General features: G+C 37.8%; 1 protein-coding gene across 1 annotated transcript; it reads right to left on the bottom strand.

Annotated features, from left to right (window-relative positions):
* Positions 1–2,788: 2,788 nt before the first annotated feature.
* On the bottom strand, positions 2,789–9,707 carry TM4SF18 (transmembrane 4 L six family member 18). The gene is made up of 5 exons (XM_075200542.1): positions 9,504–9,707; positions 6,538–6,621; positions 5,939–6,081; positions 4,713–4,893; positions 2,789–3,138 (listed from the first exon to the last, which is right to left on the bottom strand). The coding sequence occupies exons 1-5, from the start codon at positions 9,678–9,680 to the stop codon at positions 3,124–3,126; spliced, it is 600 nt and encodes a 199-aa protein (XP_075056643.1). The 5' UTR covers positions 9,681–9,707; the 3' UTR covers positions 2,789–3,123.
* Positions 9,708–17,360: the final 7,653 nt, after the last annotated feature.

Here is a 17,360-nt window from a genome sequence, read left to right as displayed (position 1 = left end):
CTAGTAACAAACATAGTCCATAGGATCAGTACACCTATGCGCTCAGTTTCAGCCCTTTATTTAAATGATGTTAGCATATTAATGTAGAGATGGCAGATATTGGTAGAGTGTGCAGTGTGTACTGATTTACAATCGTTTTAGCACATGGTTATGATGGGCTTAAATCACAGATCTGACGGTAAATCGTGTAAGTCTGTACTCATGAATTGGTATGCTGATTGGAACTTTCAGTGAATGGTAAAATCATTGCAGATATCACATCGGGAGAAATTTTCTGTAGTGTGTACCCAGCTTAAGTAATTATGGGGGATTTCAATTCGCCACGATGTGTCACGGAGTGCCTCAGGGACGAACTCTGTAGCGATGTAACTGCACATATTTCTTCTCGCACCCCATAGAGGTATGTAGGAAAATATGTGGTGTTTGGGTACTGTAGTATCTGGAGATGAGAACAGTCAGACATTGCGGTGATGTTCACGGCTCATCGAGGGGAATTGAATTCACCCATAGAGTTCTGGGTATTTTTGATGCTTAGTTTAGTAATTTGTAAAGTGAAATCACTTTGGTTATAATTGTGATATTCATGTTCTATGATTATTTTGAACTCCATCTAGGAATCTAGGATAGTAATTGTGCAGAGAATCCGAATGCAGTTTTGGTGGGAAGCAAAAATGGGCTAGAGAGCAATAAAAACATAAAAATTATAAAAATAAAATGGGTCTCTGCTCAATTTAGTTAATTTTAATAAGAACAAAGAATAGATATTCGGTAGACATTCAGCAATTTTGCAAATAAGCTCTGTCCCATAATGCATGAGAGAGGACAGAGAGGCTGATGAAACCCGTTGCATCTAAAATTCCATATAAATAAAATATGTAAGTAATGTTGATACCAATCACAGTAATAAAAATGAAATCCGGTGGATTATATAAATAATCTGCTGAGTCTGCTATATAATAAGCATATAATCAGCGGAATTTACACTCTGTTCTACCCTTTTACACACCTATTACACCCATAGCCTGTGACTATGTCACGATGGGAGTGTGGCCACCCCTATCCCCCATGGGATGCCTATCACTTTTGAAGTGCTAGGCTGATCCGTACTCCCCTCAGATCCAAACACTATTTCCAGCATCCGTTCACTGCTACTCTGGCATCATTTTTGAGATATGTATTTGAGATTTTTAAAATGAATAATTGCATATGCCAATTCATATTTAACACAACTATCAAATACTACTCTTGTTATTAAGTTGTTAAGTATAAGAACTCATTCTTTACAAGAAATTGTAAACCAGTTTTCCTGATGAAGCAGGAAGAATACCTGCAAAACGCGTAGTGTTACAATGAAATTCTTCAGTAAAGATCATTATACTCTATACTCTTATGATACTGGATTCCCCCACCTTCAGAATTTACTACAAGCAATTTTGAAATGTACAAATTGTGATTGCAAATTTTATTCAATATTATCATCTTGTTGAACATACTGCACCATAATATTTTGTCAGTTATAGAATCAATATGTTTACCGAATCTTACTGGATTCACATATTCATTACACTCTAATTGACCACATTGTATTGCTGCGCACTATTACCGCTACTATGGTAATAATGCCCATTATTAACGTTAGTATGGTCATTTCAACGCTGAATTTTGAATGCAGCTCTGTGAGCCATGAGCTCTGTGACGTGCTGGTCAATTGTATTCCCCCCTAAAGGTGATTTTCACCCCAAATCCCCACTATGGTCTTTTTTTCTCATTTTTCTTTGGATTATCTATTCTAAAGGATGAATATGAACCCTTGAAACACCATTCATTTTTTAAAGGCTTTCTTGAACACCTTTACTAGGTGAGTTCCCACTTGTGTGATATAACAATATAGTTGCAATTTACATGATATTGGTTTCTTTAGGTGGCCCATCTGCTCCAATTTTTTAGAATCTTTATGACTATTAAAATTTTATTTTTACGCTTTCCACCATGTGTTTCTCCAGATAGAACATCAATCCCACAAAAGTTGGAGAATCCATATATTGAGGGGGCATTTCCCAAAAGTGAGCAGAATGCAGGCATGCACCTAATTATGCACTAGGCAGACAGATAAGAGCATAAAAAGCGTTGGACGCCTGCATCTTTCATAGATTACCTTTTCTGTCTTCTGTTTTTAAAATGATCTCACTGTGCTGTTTGTAGTGCAACAAAACACATAGATTTAAAACTGTAATTCCCCATGTAAGTTTGTATTAACCATTTGGGACGGTATAAAGTTTGAGCGTAAAGAAATGGTCAGAAGAGAAGTCACAGACAGAGAATGCTGTGTTTAGTGAGAGAGGCGGACTACCCCATACATGAGGAAAATCCTGGTGTGCCCCTTCTGGAGGAAGAGATCAGGGTTTTATATAACCCAGGGATTGTCCATTTTAATGCAAGCACTAATAAATTAATAATATATAGGTCTCACCTTAGGGAGGAAACTAATTAAATAATGCAACCCACCCATCAACACACTTTATTATGACTCACATGTGTGCCGAAACTTCAAGTAAAGTACATATATTTGATATCACAATAGATACTGAATGTTTTAGAATAAACTTAGTGCTAAATGTGTGTTGTTTTACTACAGGTGTAAAAATAATTGAGCACAAGTCTGTGGTTAAATTAACTTTTTCCTATTTATGTTCATCTTTCCCATGTGTAATCCAAATAAAATAAAGAAACATTTATTAAATTATATTATTAAATTACAGTTCTATCCGTTCTAAATATAACAATTTAATAGTTACTTACATACGTAAAATAGTAAATAAAAAAAAGATTATCGTTTAGCTGAACCCTAGTAGTGAAATTTGTCCTTTTCGTGAAGGTATAAAATTCCACTGGTCATTAAGGTTAATAGAAATAACCACAAGTGTAAGAGGATAGTAGTATATGTACCTTACATAGACAGCAAGATGCAAATTGCACTCATTTAAGAATTAACTCATATAGGGCTAACGAGCATAAAAGTAAAAAAATATATATTCTGGGTAGTCTTAACGTCATACATTTCTCCAGAGTATCCTGGGCTAACAAGTTCAAAATGTGGATCTAGTTTCTTCATGTCTCATCATATCATATGGAGTGATGCTGCAAAAGAAAAGTATGTAAATTGTTATGTCTCTCCCTCCCTCTCTCCCTCTCTCCCTCCCTCTCTCCCTCCCTCTCTCCCTCCCTCTCTCTCTCTCCCTCTCTCTCTCTCCCTCTCTCTCTCTCCCTCTCTCCCCCAGTTTTGAAGTGGGCAGAATAACCCCTGTAGTCAATCAGGTCCTCAGACTGCTCACAGCACCTCACATGAATCCCAAAATTCCCACCCAAATTGTTCTGCAATTATTATTTTTTCCAAACAGTAATTCAGACTCCTGATGTACCAAAACTGTCAAGGAAAATGGGGATATATTACTATAAATATTCTACTTTATTTGGTGGATGTCCCAGTTTTTCTTTCAAATTTGGGAGAGCCTTAAACATGTGGTACTGTCAAAGTATTTGACTAGAATTTGTACATCTATTCTTATCATTCTTCAATACAGGGGACACATGGAAAAGTACTAGATAAAGTACGTGAGGAATAAAAGAAAACATCATAGCCAATAAGAACATTGGGATATTAACAGCAGCATACTGTGGGGCTAATCTATGGGTGGATATATAGTATCTCAGTTGTACGTAGGGAAAAGGTAAACATTAGAAATCGTATTTATGTGCATTTGTTGCCTCTCTAGATGCAATCGGCCCAAAACCAGCTGCATTATGCACAGACATACATCGGGCATGATACTTGTATACTCACACCCCTTGATAGCGTAGAGATAGCGTAGACAAATTTTATAGATGTGGCTTGATAATGTGCTTAATAAATGTTAATCACATTGCCTTGTACACAGTATAATATAATAATGTGTTATACACACAAGAGAGAATAGTATAAGTAATGCAAATAGACGGCAGACACTTAGTATTTAAATCATTAGTGGCTTTATTGTATTATCAGCTGAAGAGGTCCATATGCTATGAGCCAATCAGAAGTGGCTAGCTGGTGTTGCTGATCACTATAAACATTGTCTTTCACTGCACCAGAGATACGTCTACTGACAGGTGTGTATGTGTCTGTGTCCAGGGCTAATTGTGGTGTAGTAATGTGAATATGGCCCTAATTTGTTCAGCCTATGCTTGTCTGTCCGTGTCCCACTTCTCCAGGTATAGGGAGACGCAAGTCAACAATACATAAAAATGGACATATACATAAACAAAAATGTGTGTCCTACTGGCAAAATCAGATGTACATCCAACTCTAAAGGCCCAGTATGTCTACGTGTAGGAAAGTTTGGAGTGGAAAGAGATAGGCCAATATTTAGTCAATTTTGAACATTTAAATGTTAGCAATTGGAATGACTAGTGGTGTAAGGGTAGCGTAACAGTGCTGCAGGAGGACTGTGATAGAAAAATCATCTCTATATGATACAAAGTTCACACAGAAAACGTGTTTTTACTTTAAGTTTGTTATTTTAAAATAATATTTGATCTTTCAAAATAAAAATCTTACTAATATTAAAGTCACAGGTGTGGGGCACATATTTTGACATCATTAAATCACACAAACTCATGATAGTTTGTTAAGATGTGGATGACTTTTGAGCTTGTAATCTTATATAAACAATTACCTCTGGTAAGATCTTGTGTGAGCCGCACAGCGTATCTACAAAATCCAATATTGCTTTAAAAAAGCAGATTATCACTTGAAAAGAGCTGAGCGCAATTAGGATGGAGAATAAAATGATGTTCCATTCCACCACATAGTATGGCTCAAGACACTGTGACCAGGTAGAATACTCCACAAGATACCTATTAGAACACACACAAATCAGAAGTTGAATAAAAGTATGTAAATGTACAATCGATACTATCAATTTACCAACAATATATTCTAAACTTTGGAGGCGTGTGTTTGTGGATCTATTAAACATAGTCTCTGAATGCCCATGCACCCATTACCAAAGCTACAATCATGTAACGAGTAATTATCTAGTTTTGTCTTTTTATAATGTGGGTAAATGAAGCATAGAACAAAAGTATTTTTGAGCTAACGCACAATTATGTTAATTATTAAATGCAAGTTGGTGATGACGCGTTCCACTCCTAAATTTCATCATCAGTTGAAAAAGTCCCACATCTACCAAATCTACCAAAATTAAAGTGTTGTATCTTTATATATATTTATATATATTCTAAATTAATAAATAATTATGCCTTCCATAACTGGATCAAACATAATTAGGTGATGGTCTGACACCAACAAATTGCAGTCCAATGCACAATGTTATATTTATTTTCCTGAAAAAAGTTGAATATATTAATTGAGCATTTCAGAACAATTTGGGTACTGTCAGGTAGAAGCTGAACCTTATGCTAGTCTACCCAAAACATTGCATATAGGACTCATATAGGACATATAGGTTTTTGCTTCTCTTTCTATACTATAATGATAAGCAATCAAATCTCTGTTGAATTTCCCTGCTCACAATGAAGTATACTCTGTAATACTGCTCTAAGCTTGTTGTGACAATATACATTGATGTGTTATATGGGAGATGTTGCAAATGTTGGGGAGTATCACATAAACACCTGTTTGGACGCTTCTCTTTCTTCCTCTGCAATGTGATGTGGAGGATATTTATCCTTTCAAAATACAGTCAATATGATATAAAACTGTTCTAAATGGTTTTTATTAAGTACTCAGATGAGAATGAAAAATCAAAAAATTGAGCAAAGAATCCTGTATGATCGGATTAGAGACGATCAAATGCGTTTTCTTAAAAAAACTAGGGCGCTATATTATTCTACTACAAAGAAAACAACAACAATTTTACATATAAACAAAGATCAATACCTTCCTGCTGTGCCCGTAAAAGGGTAACTCCATCCAGTGCTAGTCCTGCAGTATGGACCTTGTGCTAATCCCAGTGAGGAGATGATTAGAGAATATCCAGAAAACAACACACCCAGTAAAGCACAACATGCAGATCCCAGTCTCTGAAATACATGAATTCAATAATCTAATGGATGACATGAGTCCTTTAGCGCATCTAACAGTCAGAAAGGTTATATCTTAAATTGGATTATAGCGGAGATATACACCTCATAGAAATCAGGACCATTTGTGTTATACATTCATTAGAAACTACAGGTAATGGATAAAGAATGGGAACCACAACATAAAGTAATTAAATAGGTTGTTGGACCACCGCATACAGTCTGTGTGTGCACTGGCATTGCCTCTGTTAATGTCTGTTATTGTTTAGGATTGATGCAGTACAATTATTCCAAAATAAAGTCATTCAACCAACGATTGGTTTATGGTGGTGGAAAAAATTGTCTCAGACTATGTTCCTTAATATCCACAAATGCTTTATGAATCATCAAAAATGAGTCCATTCATTCTACTAAGTCCAAATATTTGGGTATAACATAGATTTGTTCTGCACTTACTGGACATCCATTTTTTCTGCCACAAAAAGATGTACTGCACTTATAGAAGTCCACCAGCAGGAGAACATTGACTATAATGATCATCTGTAAAGCATAAAAAATACATCATTATTGCTACAACGTAATTGATTGAAAAGAAATTGGAGGAACTAATGCACCAGATATTTACATAAAGTGAAAACAGATATTTTGTGGGCTGAACCAATATTCGTTAATATACTGCCTACATCTGTCATTAACATAGGACTTACGTTAAAAATGTTCCTATATTGTAAGACACTTGCTCCGTTACTGGTCTTAGAATATTATAATATGTAAACTGATTGTTAATTAGACACATGGGTAAAGTGATCTCGCAGCTATTGCTATCCACATGAATTGCAGTGCCCCCTGGTGGGATGATCAATGGTGTTCTTGCATGAAAGAGATCATCTGGATCTAGTAAGTGTTTGTATCCTATACCAGTTAAAGTGAATTAAAAAGTGATAACAAATAAATCATGAAGATTAAAAGAAAAAAACGTAGTTTCAACACAGATGCACAGACACATTTACATATAGTCATAGGATAAAATAAGTGGTATGTTTTGTGGGTTGAATTCATTTTGTGAAATGAACCCCCTCACCATAAGTTAAAAAGATATTTACTACATCCTGTTTTGATAAAAAAGAATTACATAAAACCAAGCAAAAAAGTATTATCAAAAGTCACACCAGGTGATAAAAATATTGTCTTTCTGTTCTATTTTGCCCGATAGTATAATTCTGCACAGTCTATACTGAGTGAAAATGTATTATTTAGCAATCCATTTTATCAAGTTCAGTATTTTTCTCATCACATATATTTGGTCAAATAACAAAGAAGAACTCTATTGAAGATAAAACATATAAGTACAAAGACACAACTAAAAACAAATATGGAGGTTTAGACTCTGGTATCCTCTCTATTCATGGGGTACTAACAACTATGCATTCTTCCAGACAGCCGCTTAAATACACTGCATGAAAACAATATACTAATATAACGGCAATGGTTTTCAAGGCAAAACTTGCCTTGCAAGCCATTGCCGTTTTAAATTTCCCCTGCAAAGTCGCAGAATATCGGCGACATGCTGAATTCGCTGCTTAATACATTTACCCCCAGGACAATGCCTTGTTCGCACGACCTTTGAGCAGGCTGAAAAATCTGTTGCTTTAATGAGGAGAAAATGCTGTGCGTCAACCGATAACAACTGAGAACCCCTCCTAAATGCATCTTCTCCAGCTCCGTTAGCTCAGTTAAAAAATCCCATTTCACTCACTTCAGTGCAAAACTAAGCACACTTGTGTTCCTAATTAATGCAGTGCAAACTTTTGCACCTGTGCTGATGGTGTTATTTTGGGCTACATATCCATGCAGGTTTCCATGTAATTGGGCTCACTTGGACTAAAGTAGGAGCTCAACAGATTTGCACTTTATGACGGTCTTAAACAAGCTTTATAATGTATAATTTGCAGCCTCTATCATTGGATGTGGATCTCCCCAGTGCTCCTTAATGGGCTCTAACTTATTTGTATTTATTTCATGCCAGGTGAAAAGTCAAAAATGCAAACATTTCTTTCATATTGAGGTAGATCAACAATGTTAAATACAAAAAAACTAAATTAAATAAATGTTTTTGCAGAATCAAAACAGAATATTTCAGCCTATCATTCAAATTCCGTTAAATATTATTCTGTTTTTACAAACAAGTGTCAGAGTTGACAACTTTTAATACTTTTTATATAGATTGTAAGCTAGTGAGCAGGACCTTACCTCTCTATCTGTATGTATTACCCAGTATTGTTTTATTACTATGTCTGTTCCCAATTGTAAAGCACTGCGGAATTAGCCGGTGCTATGTAAATAAATGTTGATGATGATGATGATGTTAATGATTACTTTTTATTAAGAGTTTAAAAGAGTTTAAAAGAGTTGGCTGATGGCCAACTGATGGCTTAAATATTTGAATGACACTCTACTCATGCAATTCTAAAAGTAATGTAACAGCATCTAGAGGACAAAGGGGGTCGGGGTTGAGAATAAGGTTTTACTTACTCTACTGAGCCCTGTAACAATTTGTTAAGTGAATGCATCAAAGTATGAAAAGTCCTATTTCCAGCGAAAACCAGCGATAGGATTTTTCTCGCTTCGTCCTATACAGTAAAGGGTTTGGCGGCGAATACTTCAACATGTCTTTGCATTAGAGAGCCTACATAGCAAGTCTATTTAACAATGATCTTGGCAGTACATCTGAGGATGACGATAATTGGAAAAAAATACTTTAAAAATGCTTTACTGTATGAATAAAACATGTTTTTAATGAATCATTTTATTAAATTGTTTTGTATTTTTTTAATATGTTTAATATATTTTTAAACCTTGTATCACGTTAGTGGATCTAAAAGCCCACATCTTGATTTTCAGTTAGACTGTGTATACGCAAGCTTCCTAGTTAACTATTGCCGTTTCAGAACAGTATCTGGTGGAGCTGAGTGTCGCTGGCTGACCTCGCAATATATTTTTCATAAATCGTGGTGATAAGTGATTTTTTTTATTGCCATGCAAAGTATGAATAAAAAAAATGATTTTTTATCACCGCCTCTTGATAAATTGGCCCCTTACTATATAAAGTGTCAAATTTTTGCACGCCTGTATTTTTTTACTGTCAGGCAAAAATATATATGTATTTTTGTTTTTAAAGTCAGTTGGCCAAATATGATTAGTAACAGAAGACTCCTCTGAATTATGTGTCCAAGAGATTGTATGTTGCGAAATGTTCTGAACCTGTTTAAACTGAAATGCTTAATCTTTTTCACAACTACAATGTCTTACAGAAATATAGTTGTTTTACTGAAATTGTCCTATACTGAAAATAATACATCCAGCTATTACTAACATTTTTACAAAATGTCACAATTTGTATTCATAAAATTGACAGTACTTACCATTATACCCCCAAAGCAGATCCCTTGGAAAAACCACACATAATTAGTGAGTTGATTGCTCCCAGCATAAGTATTATCCCCATTTGGAAAGTATAGGAGAATATTGACAACTATGCTGAATACTGCCAGAGGAATTAATGCAAGTATAGAATATTCAGAGCAGTTCTTAAGGAACATTTTTAGATTGCAAGTAACTGACTAGAGAAAGAATCCTTATGGTGTTTGCAAGTGCTACTCTGTGTGGAGTACAGACAAGTCTAGCAGGCTGGTTGCTGGGATATTTGAACAAACAATCAGACAGTTGGTGACTTCAGAATGTTGAAAAGAAAACACCTAATTGAAAACATAATGGACAGCATTCCAATTAATGATAATTGTACTACCAGCTTACATGACTTTCATACATTGCATTTAGAGTTTAAGCTTCCCTATGGAAAATGTTATACAAAATAAAATGATTGGCTAATCCCCTGTTTGGCTCCACCCATGTCACATGATGAATGCAGCTAAAAAGAAAATGAGTATAAAGTGAGCAGAAACAATGTTTTAATAATTTATGTACAATGCATTAAATACAACTCAAAACGGCAACTAAATATTGTTTTTTTAAAAAAATTATTGATTCTGTTGAATCGGATAATTCTGAGTTTTATTGATCATGAGCTGTGGCTTGAATTGATTATGTATTTTTCATGTTGTTGGATTCTTGTGAACTTCAGACTCTCTAATGTATGCACGAGTATGTATGTATATATATATATATATATATATATATATATATATATATATACTATATATATATCACTCCTTTTGTGTTGGGAAGCGGGTGGGAGAGGGTCCAGAGCCTGGAGCACCTTGAGTCTGCCACATACAGCATTGTAATAAATAAAATATTAATAATGAAATAAAGCAAAATATAATTAATTTAATGAAATTCGCAGTCATAGGGTAAAATGAAAGTTGTAGATTAGAGATTTATCCATCTTCCTGCCAGGCAGAGTACAGAAGTGGGGTGTACCGCTACTCTACAATATAAAGTGATAACATTGTATGCAACAGTAATAATAATATATATCCACCAGGGGCAAATGCAGGATTTCTAGAGGAGGGGTTTGCAAGCCACGCCACCCGAGTGTCTAAATGGGTGTGGCTATAATTTGAGACACTGCCAACTCTTCTCATCCACTTTAGATACATAGGTAATGGAAGCCAGCTGTCCTAATTCTGGTGGGGCAGTGACTATTTTGTGTGACTGTTTCACTCAGTCAGGACTATGTTCCGACTGCAAGGACAGTTGGGATGGATGTCCTGTATCACAATGTACTGCTTATTAAGGTTGAGCTGCTTTCATCTAACTGCATGCAGCTTGCCCTTAATGAGCAGAACAGTGCTAGGTTGCAATCGTAACAGTCCTGACTGAGCAGGATAGTAACACAAAATCAGTAATCCCTCTAAAGCAGAGTTAATGCAGCAGAAAAATGTCAATGAAGCAAAACACTAAATAAAATAAACTTCTGATACTCTGAGAAAACTAAGCAGAGACCAAAGTGTTTTTTTGGAATTTGTTGCTATGCTACAACTTGAGGTTGATAGCGGAGATAATAATAAGGATGATGATGCATGTGTTGAACTTGATCAAGTTTATGAGGATGATGTTGATTGTGTTGAAGTCACCAGTAAAACAACATGCCCTAGCACCATGTGTGTTATGTTGTTATTGGACCTTTGCCCAATGAGACTCATTTAGAGTTGGATGTATTTGTGCTCCGAATGCATACCTACATAGGTATGTTAAGCCAGACAATTCTCAAGATGTGTCCAGCTCAACAACAGAAGTATTTGCACCAGATGTATGTCAGTGTCAGGACCTGCCCCCACCTGCACTGCAACATCGCCCCAGGATGCTGCTTTGCCTCTGCAGCAACAGTCTGGTAAACTCATGTTGGACTCTGTTGATTGTCTCAGGCCTGCAGTACCGCTGGCTTACCAGAGGTGCTGCTATTGTTCTATTGCCTTCCCTCACTAGCAGGAGTTAATCTTCTGCTCTTGGTTAATCTCTGCATCTGTGTCTCTGCCTATATATGCCTGCTTCCTCCTGTGCACCTTGCTCATCATTGTTGTTACTGTTCATGGTCCCTTGAACTTACTGCAAGCTGATAGTTGTCATCCCTGTTCCTGGCTAGTCATCTCACTCAGCTAGTTCACCTGTACCTGCAGTATTTTCTGCTACTTACCTGTTTCCAGCCATATCCAGATATCCATTGTTCATATTCAGCTACACCTGGCCTGTACCTTTCCTGCATTATTTTGGATTAGGTTTGTTCATTAACACTGTTAAGTTTGTCATCATATTCTGGGCTCCATAGCTGTCATTACTATTCCAGCTATTAGCACATAAATTTGACAGTCATGTGTTCACAGAGCTGATTTAAGAGGGGGTACAGGAGGAATGTATAAATATTACCCTCTAATAATATATACATTCTACAATTTTACCCCCCATTTGTAGGATACTTCTAACCCCATTTAGTTATCGGAATGGACTATAAGCTAAAATGTATTGTTCCTAAGAAATTGGACATGACTGATACAGCAGTGCTTTGCTGAATGTGGAAGATTCTTGTTTGGTTTCATAGTTCTTGGTAACAGGCATCTGCTATGCAGCTTAGAATCTTCAAGCTGCCTTTCACTTCTGATGCTTCTATTTATTAACTTCTTTGCAATTGTCAGTTCTGTACAGGTATTATTCAAACTAGCTAGTCCAATCTGGAGACAGCAAGCATAAGAATGATATGACAGAGATAATGTTACTAAACCAATGCTTGCAATGCATGATGGATGATGTTGCTTTCTGCCACATTTATTGTGTACAGAGTTGTAATGTCAGAGCAGACTGCTATTTACCCACCAGAACTGCATTTTGAAAGCCAGGAACTATTTTTACTTCAGTCCACAGTCCACCCTACAGAAGTTATTTCTGAGGTCACAACAGAGATGTTCACTGACCCTTGTGTTCTGGTTTTGGTTTTGGATCTGGATTAACGTCCTGTTTTGATTTTGGTTTTTGTTTTGGATCCCTATTTTTTTCTAAAATCCCTATTTTTTTTTGCTAGAATCACATAATTTTGCTCTTTTTCCCCTACATTATTATTAACCTCAATAACACTAATTTCAAGTCATTTGCAGTCAATTTTGACCACCTCACAGGTCACAATATTATTTTCATACTGTTTCAAACAAACTGCAACAACCTGGCTGGATGCTAAGCGACAGAACTATGACACAAACACACAGGAGTTCATAGCACATCTAGGAAACATTTCCACACAGCAGTGGCAGAAAAGAAAAGTGGTGCAAGATGGAATTGTCCTTGGGCTCTCCCACCCTTATGTAAGATATTGAAAAGGACATATATAGTTTAACAAAGCCAGCACTCCAGGGACAAGGAGTGCCACTTTGTGGCTGAAGTGCTTGGTTTGTTTGGACCCCCACAAAACAAGCTAACAATTGGCTTAAGGCACCTAAGCAAACAGTGCTATTAATGAACTCTACTGTGGCAAGGCATGCACCAGTGGAAGCAGTTCTTGCCAGTGATAAGAAGAAGGCCATTGTCATGCCTGGGCATAAGACCAAAATATCCACCTCTTATGTGTGTAATTAGTTGTACACAAATCCTGACAACAGTTGTCTAGCCATTTGTAGCATTGTAAAGCCACAGTCAGTAGAGGTAGGGACCTTAACCATCAAGGATCCTCATCCATGTTACGCCATTTGAAGCGAGTTCATGGAAAGCTTTTGTGAAAATCAGAAAATTATGCTAAATAATAACATCAAGCAGTCCAGCATCAGCTACCTCTCTTCTCTCAGCTAGATCCCAGCACCTGCAATCTACACCCCCAACACCTTCATCACCAATATCCTCACAAGTAATCGGAGTTAATCCTGCTTCCAAGTTTCTAAGGCGAGATGACTCCTCCCCTATCCTCAGAAGAGTCCTTGGGCGTTAGGCCTGCTCCTGCTGTTGGGGGTGGATCTTCAAACCAGAAGAAGACCAAGAAGAAGACTACTAGTAGTCAATTGACTGTTAAACATTCTTTTGCAAGAGGAAGCAAGTATGAAAGCTGTCACCCAGTCGCAAAGCGGATCACAGTCGCCATGGCAACAATGCTAGTATTAGATCTGCATCCAATATCCACTGTTAATGCAGCTGGTTTTAGCCAGTTACTTGAGGTCTTCTGTACCCGTTACCAAATTCCAACACAACACCATTTTACTAGAAAAGCTATTCCTCACCTCTATCAGAAGGTTCGTAAAAATGTAATTATTGGGCTACAAAATGCCATTCTACCCATTGTACACTTATCCTTAGATGTGTGAACAAGCGGAACTGAGCAAACTAAAGATTATAAGATTGTAAAAGCCCATTGGGTTGGTGATTCACCTTCACCAACAGGGACAGCAGCAGCATGTACCCAAGTATGTCACATTTTTCAAAGGCAGGCTACTCTGTGTATCATCCGCTTCACTAAGAGATATATTATTATTATTATTATTATTATTATCATAGATTTGTAAGGCACCACAGTGCTCCACAGCGCCATACAGTAGGGAAGACAAGGACATACATAAAACAGGACATACGTTAAAAAAAAACCAGACAAGGCAGACAAAATGAATGGAGACATGAAAAAAAAGGGTATGGAGGACCCTGTTCATTAGAGAGCTTGCATTCTAAAGGGAAGAGGGTACAGCTGAAAAAAGAGGAGCGAGTTTGGCTCAGAGTGGAGATAGGGGATAGTTGTGAGGGTGCATTCGTGTGAATAGTGTTATCGAGGATAAGGTCACCTCTAAAAACGAGATGGGTTTTCAAAGATTTGAAGGCTGTGGAAAAGTCTGCTTGAGTGTGGTATGGAATTCCATGAGTGGGGAGCAGCACGGGAGAAGTCTTGAAGGCGGGAGTGAGAGGCAGTTATAAGAGAAGAGACAAGGCGCAAGTCAGAGGTAATACCGCTGACAACCTGTTTGAAAAAGTAAGGAATGTCATTGCAACATGGTTTATCCTGCTTGGACTCTACTGAGAATATGTGATTTCTGCTAACGCCACCAATATTGTTAGAGCATTACAGTAGGGGGAATTCCATCACATTCCCTGTTTTGCTCACACATTCAACTTAGTGGTACAGAACTTTTTAAAAAAAATGACAATGACATGCAGGAGATGCTTTCTGTGTCCAGAAATATTTAAGGTCATTTATGGGATTCTGCAACAGCATGTAGGAGAATGCAGCAGCTGCAAGAAGAATAGAATTTAAGGAAAATGTACTTTAGTCCAGCGCAGTGGAGAATACTTTCCGTATTGTGCAAGGAGCTGAAACCACTCGAAGTAGTCACCTGTGAAGAGAGTGCAGACACTGTTAGCTTGAGTCAAGTGATTCCCCTAATTAGAATTTTTAAAAAACAGCAAGAGAAATTGAAGGAGGGAATGAAACAAAGCAATTCCGTTAATTATGTTGGACTTGTAGATTAAGTACTCTATTCGCTTCACCAGGATCCAATAGTTATCAACATCTTGAAATCGGATCATTACATTTTGGCAACTGTGCTTGATCCTAGTTTTAAGAGCTATGTCTCCTAAAATGAACTACAAATTCCATGAGGAAAGCCATTACCGGCAATTACATCAAAGTACACAGACTTCTGTGACGGTGGATTCCAGTGGAATGAATTAGTATTGTTTGAGGATGATGTACACACTGATGAGGGTGTGTCAGGCGCCGTCTCCGCACTGACACTTGGGGCAGGAGACGAACGCCTGCACCTTCCAAGCAACCACGTCCTGTTGCCTAGCAGCAGGACGTGATCTCTGCTCACCTGTCTGCAGCCAGCATGTGTTACCGCCAAAATCTCCCTAACCCTATCAGGAGGCACATTAGGGTATATAAAGCAGCCTCTGACACATGTCTACTGCCAGAGTATTTGATCTTCAGCCTTGCTCCAGCATTTGTTCCTGTGTTGCTGTTACTTGGATTCTGACTCGGCTTGTTCCTGACTTCTCCTTCGGTTCCTGATTCTGGCTTAGACTGATATTTGGTATTGACCCGGCTTCCTGACCATTCTCCTACTTCTGATTTGGCTATATCCGTTCCTCTGGTTGTGACCCGGCTTGTTGACTACTCTTCCATCCTGCATCCTGGTGGGCTGTCACCGCTGCCTCAATTGTCACCTCGCCAGCTGACTGATACTGAGGGCCGCGACCTGCGCGTCCCTTGCAGCGAAGTCCATACCTCCTTGCGGGGGTTCCTGGTGAAAACCAGGGGCGTGTTAGACTCCGCGCCTCAGTACTCAGTAGCGCCAACTGCTGGCAGGTATCAACAATTCCACAGAGTAATTCTGACAGGGTGAATATGATGGCAGTATTGATTGCAGGTGCTGAGATCTAGGGAGCTAGTTGATGCTGGTATGCTTGGTAATATTTTGGGTAGAATGGCATGTTGGCAATTTTATGTTTGTCTACAGTAAACTTTCATCTTTATTAGAGAGGTGTTTTTTTCTTTAAAAAGGTACAAGCTTTTTATTTACATTTTTGTTTCCCTGACTTAAAACCACTATGCACTTGAACATAGGCTTTAGCATATGAGGTAGAGGGATTAGTATCATCATGACTGAGACTGGAGAGTGACAAGAACAATGCCACCCCTCCTGTATGAGCTGTGGAACAGTAGAATGTCACTGGAGGCTTTTAAGAACACTGACAGCCCTATTATTACAATTTCTGTTTCAGCACTGAACCCTGACACCTCTCCTGTTTCTGAGTGAGCTATGGCACAGTAAAATGTAACTGCAGATATTGAAGAACACTGCCAGTCCTATTATTTCTATTTCAGCAATGACAATTAGCAATGGAGCAATTGAGCTCTCCTCTTTGTGTGTTACCTATATAACACAGTACAATGTGACTGCAGATTTAGACCAAGACTGCCAGCCCTATTATTTCTATTTTAGCAATGACAATTAGCGATGGAGCAATGGAGCTCTCCTGAATGTCACTGGAGACTTTGAAGAACACTGCTACCCCTCCTCTTTCTTTTCTACCTATGTAGCTGCCCAACTGCACTAGAGACTGCCAAGAACCGTGGTACCCATTCTGTGTCCCTCTGTGAAATGGCGCTGGATCGCCGTGGAGATCCAATACTCGCAATATCCGATGACGTAACAATGACATTTTGCCTCGCTTTCGATTCCGAGGGCGCGCGCAAGTACTGAGCTGGCTCGGCTCGGTACTCTGATCTGCTAAGTTCGGGTGTGTTCGGTTCTCGGGGAACCGAGTCTGAGCATCTCTAGTAACAACGATAAAGACACACATTGCTTAGGTATAAATTAGCTTTATTACATATATTATTTCATAATTGAATTAAACTTGAATATAGTGTTATATAATGGAAGTATAGTTATTTATACAAAACTATACATTCCATTCTGATGATACTTACAAATGCCTGCCTGATGTTTCTGTTCATTCACTCAGAGAAATGTATTATTTTTACTAGCTTTAGCACAATGTACAGCCCTTCTGCTTAGAATATTGTCAAACATTTATTACAGAGTTGTATATACTGTGTGCTTCTTTTCATTCTTGCTGCCAACCTAATCTAACTTAATGCATTCTAGTTCATATTTTACTTTATATTGCTGTAACACACCTCTAACTGTTCAATTAGGGGTGCTTCATGTGTACTGTGTGTGTGTTACTCACTCTCTCTGAAGTCACAGTGCCTCCACCCAAATCTTCTCCGCTGTACTATATGGGGATGTGGATAGCTTGCTCTACCAGCAGACAACTTGGGAGAGCCCCTGAAT

The sequence above is a fragment of the Mixophyes fleayi genome, chromosome 3 (genome assembly GCF_038048845.1).
Source record: "Mixophyes fleayi isolate aMixFle1 chromosome 3, aMixFle1.hap1, whole genome shotgun sequence".
Lineage (NCBI taxonomy): Eukaryota > Metazoa > Chordata > Amphibia > Anura > Limnodynastidae > Mixophyes > Mixophyes fleayi.
This window is presented reverse-complemented; position numbering and strand designations above follow the sequence as displayed.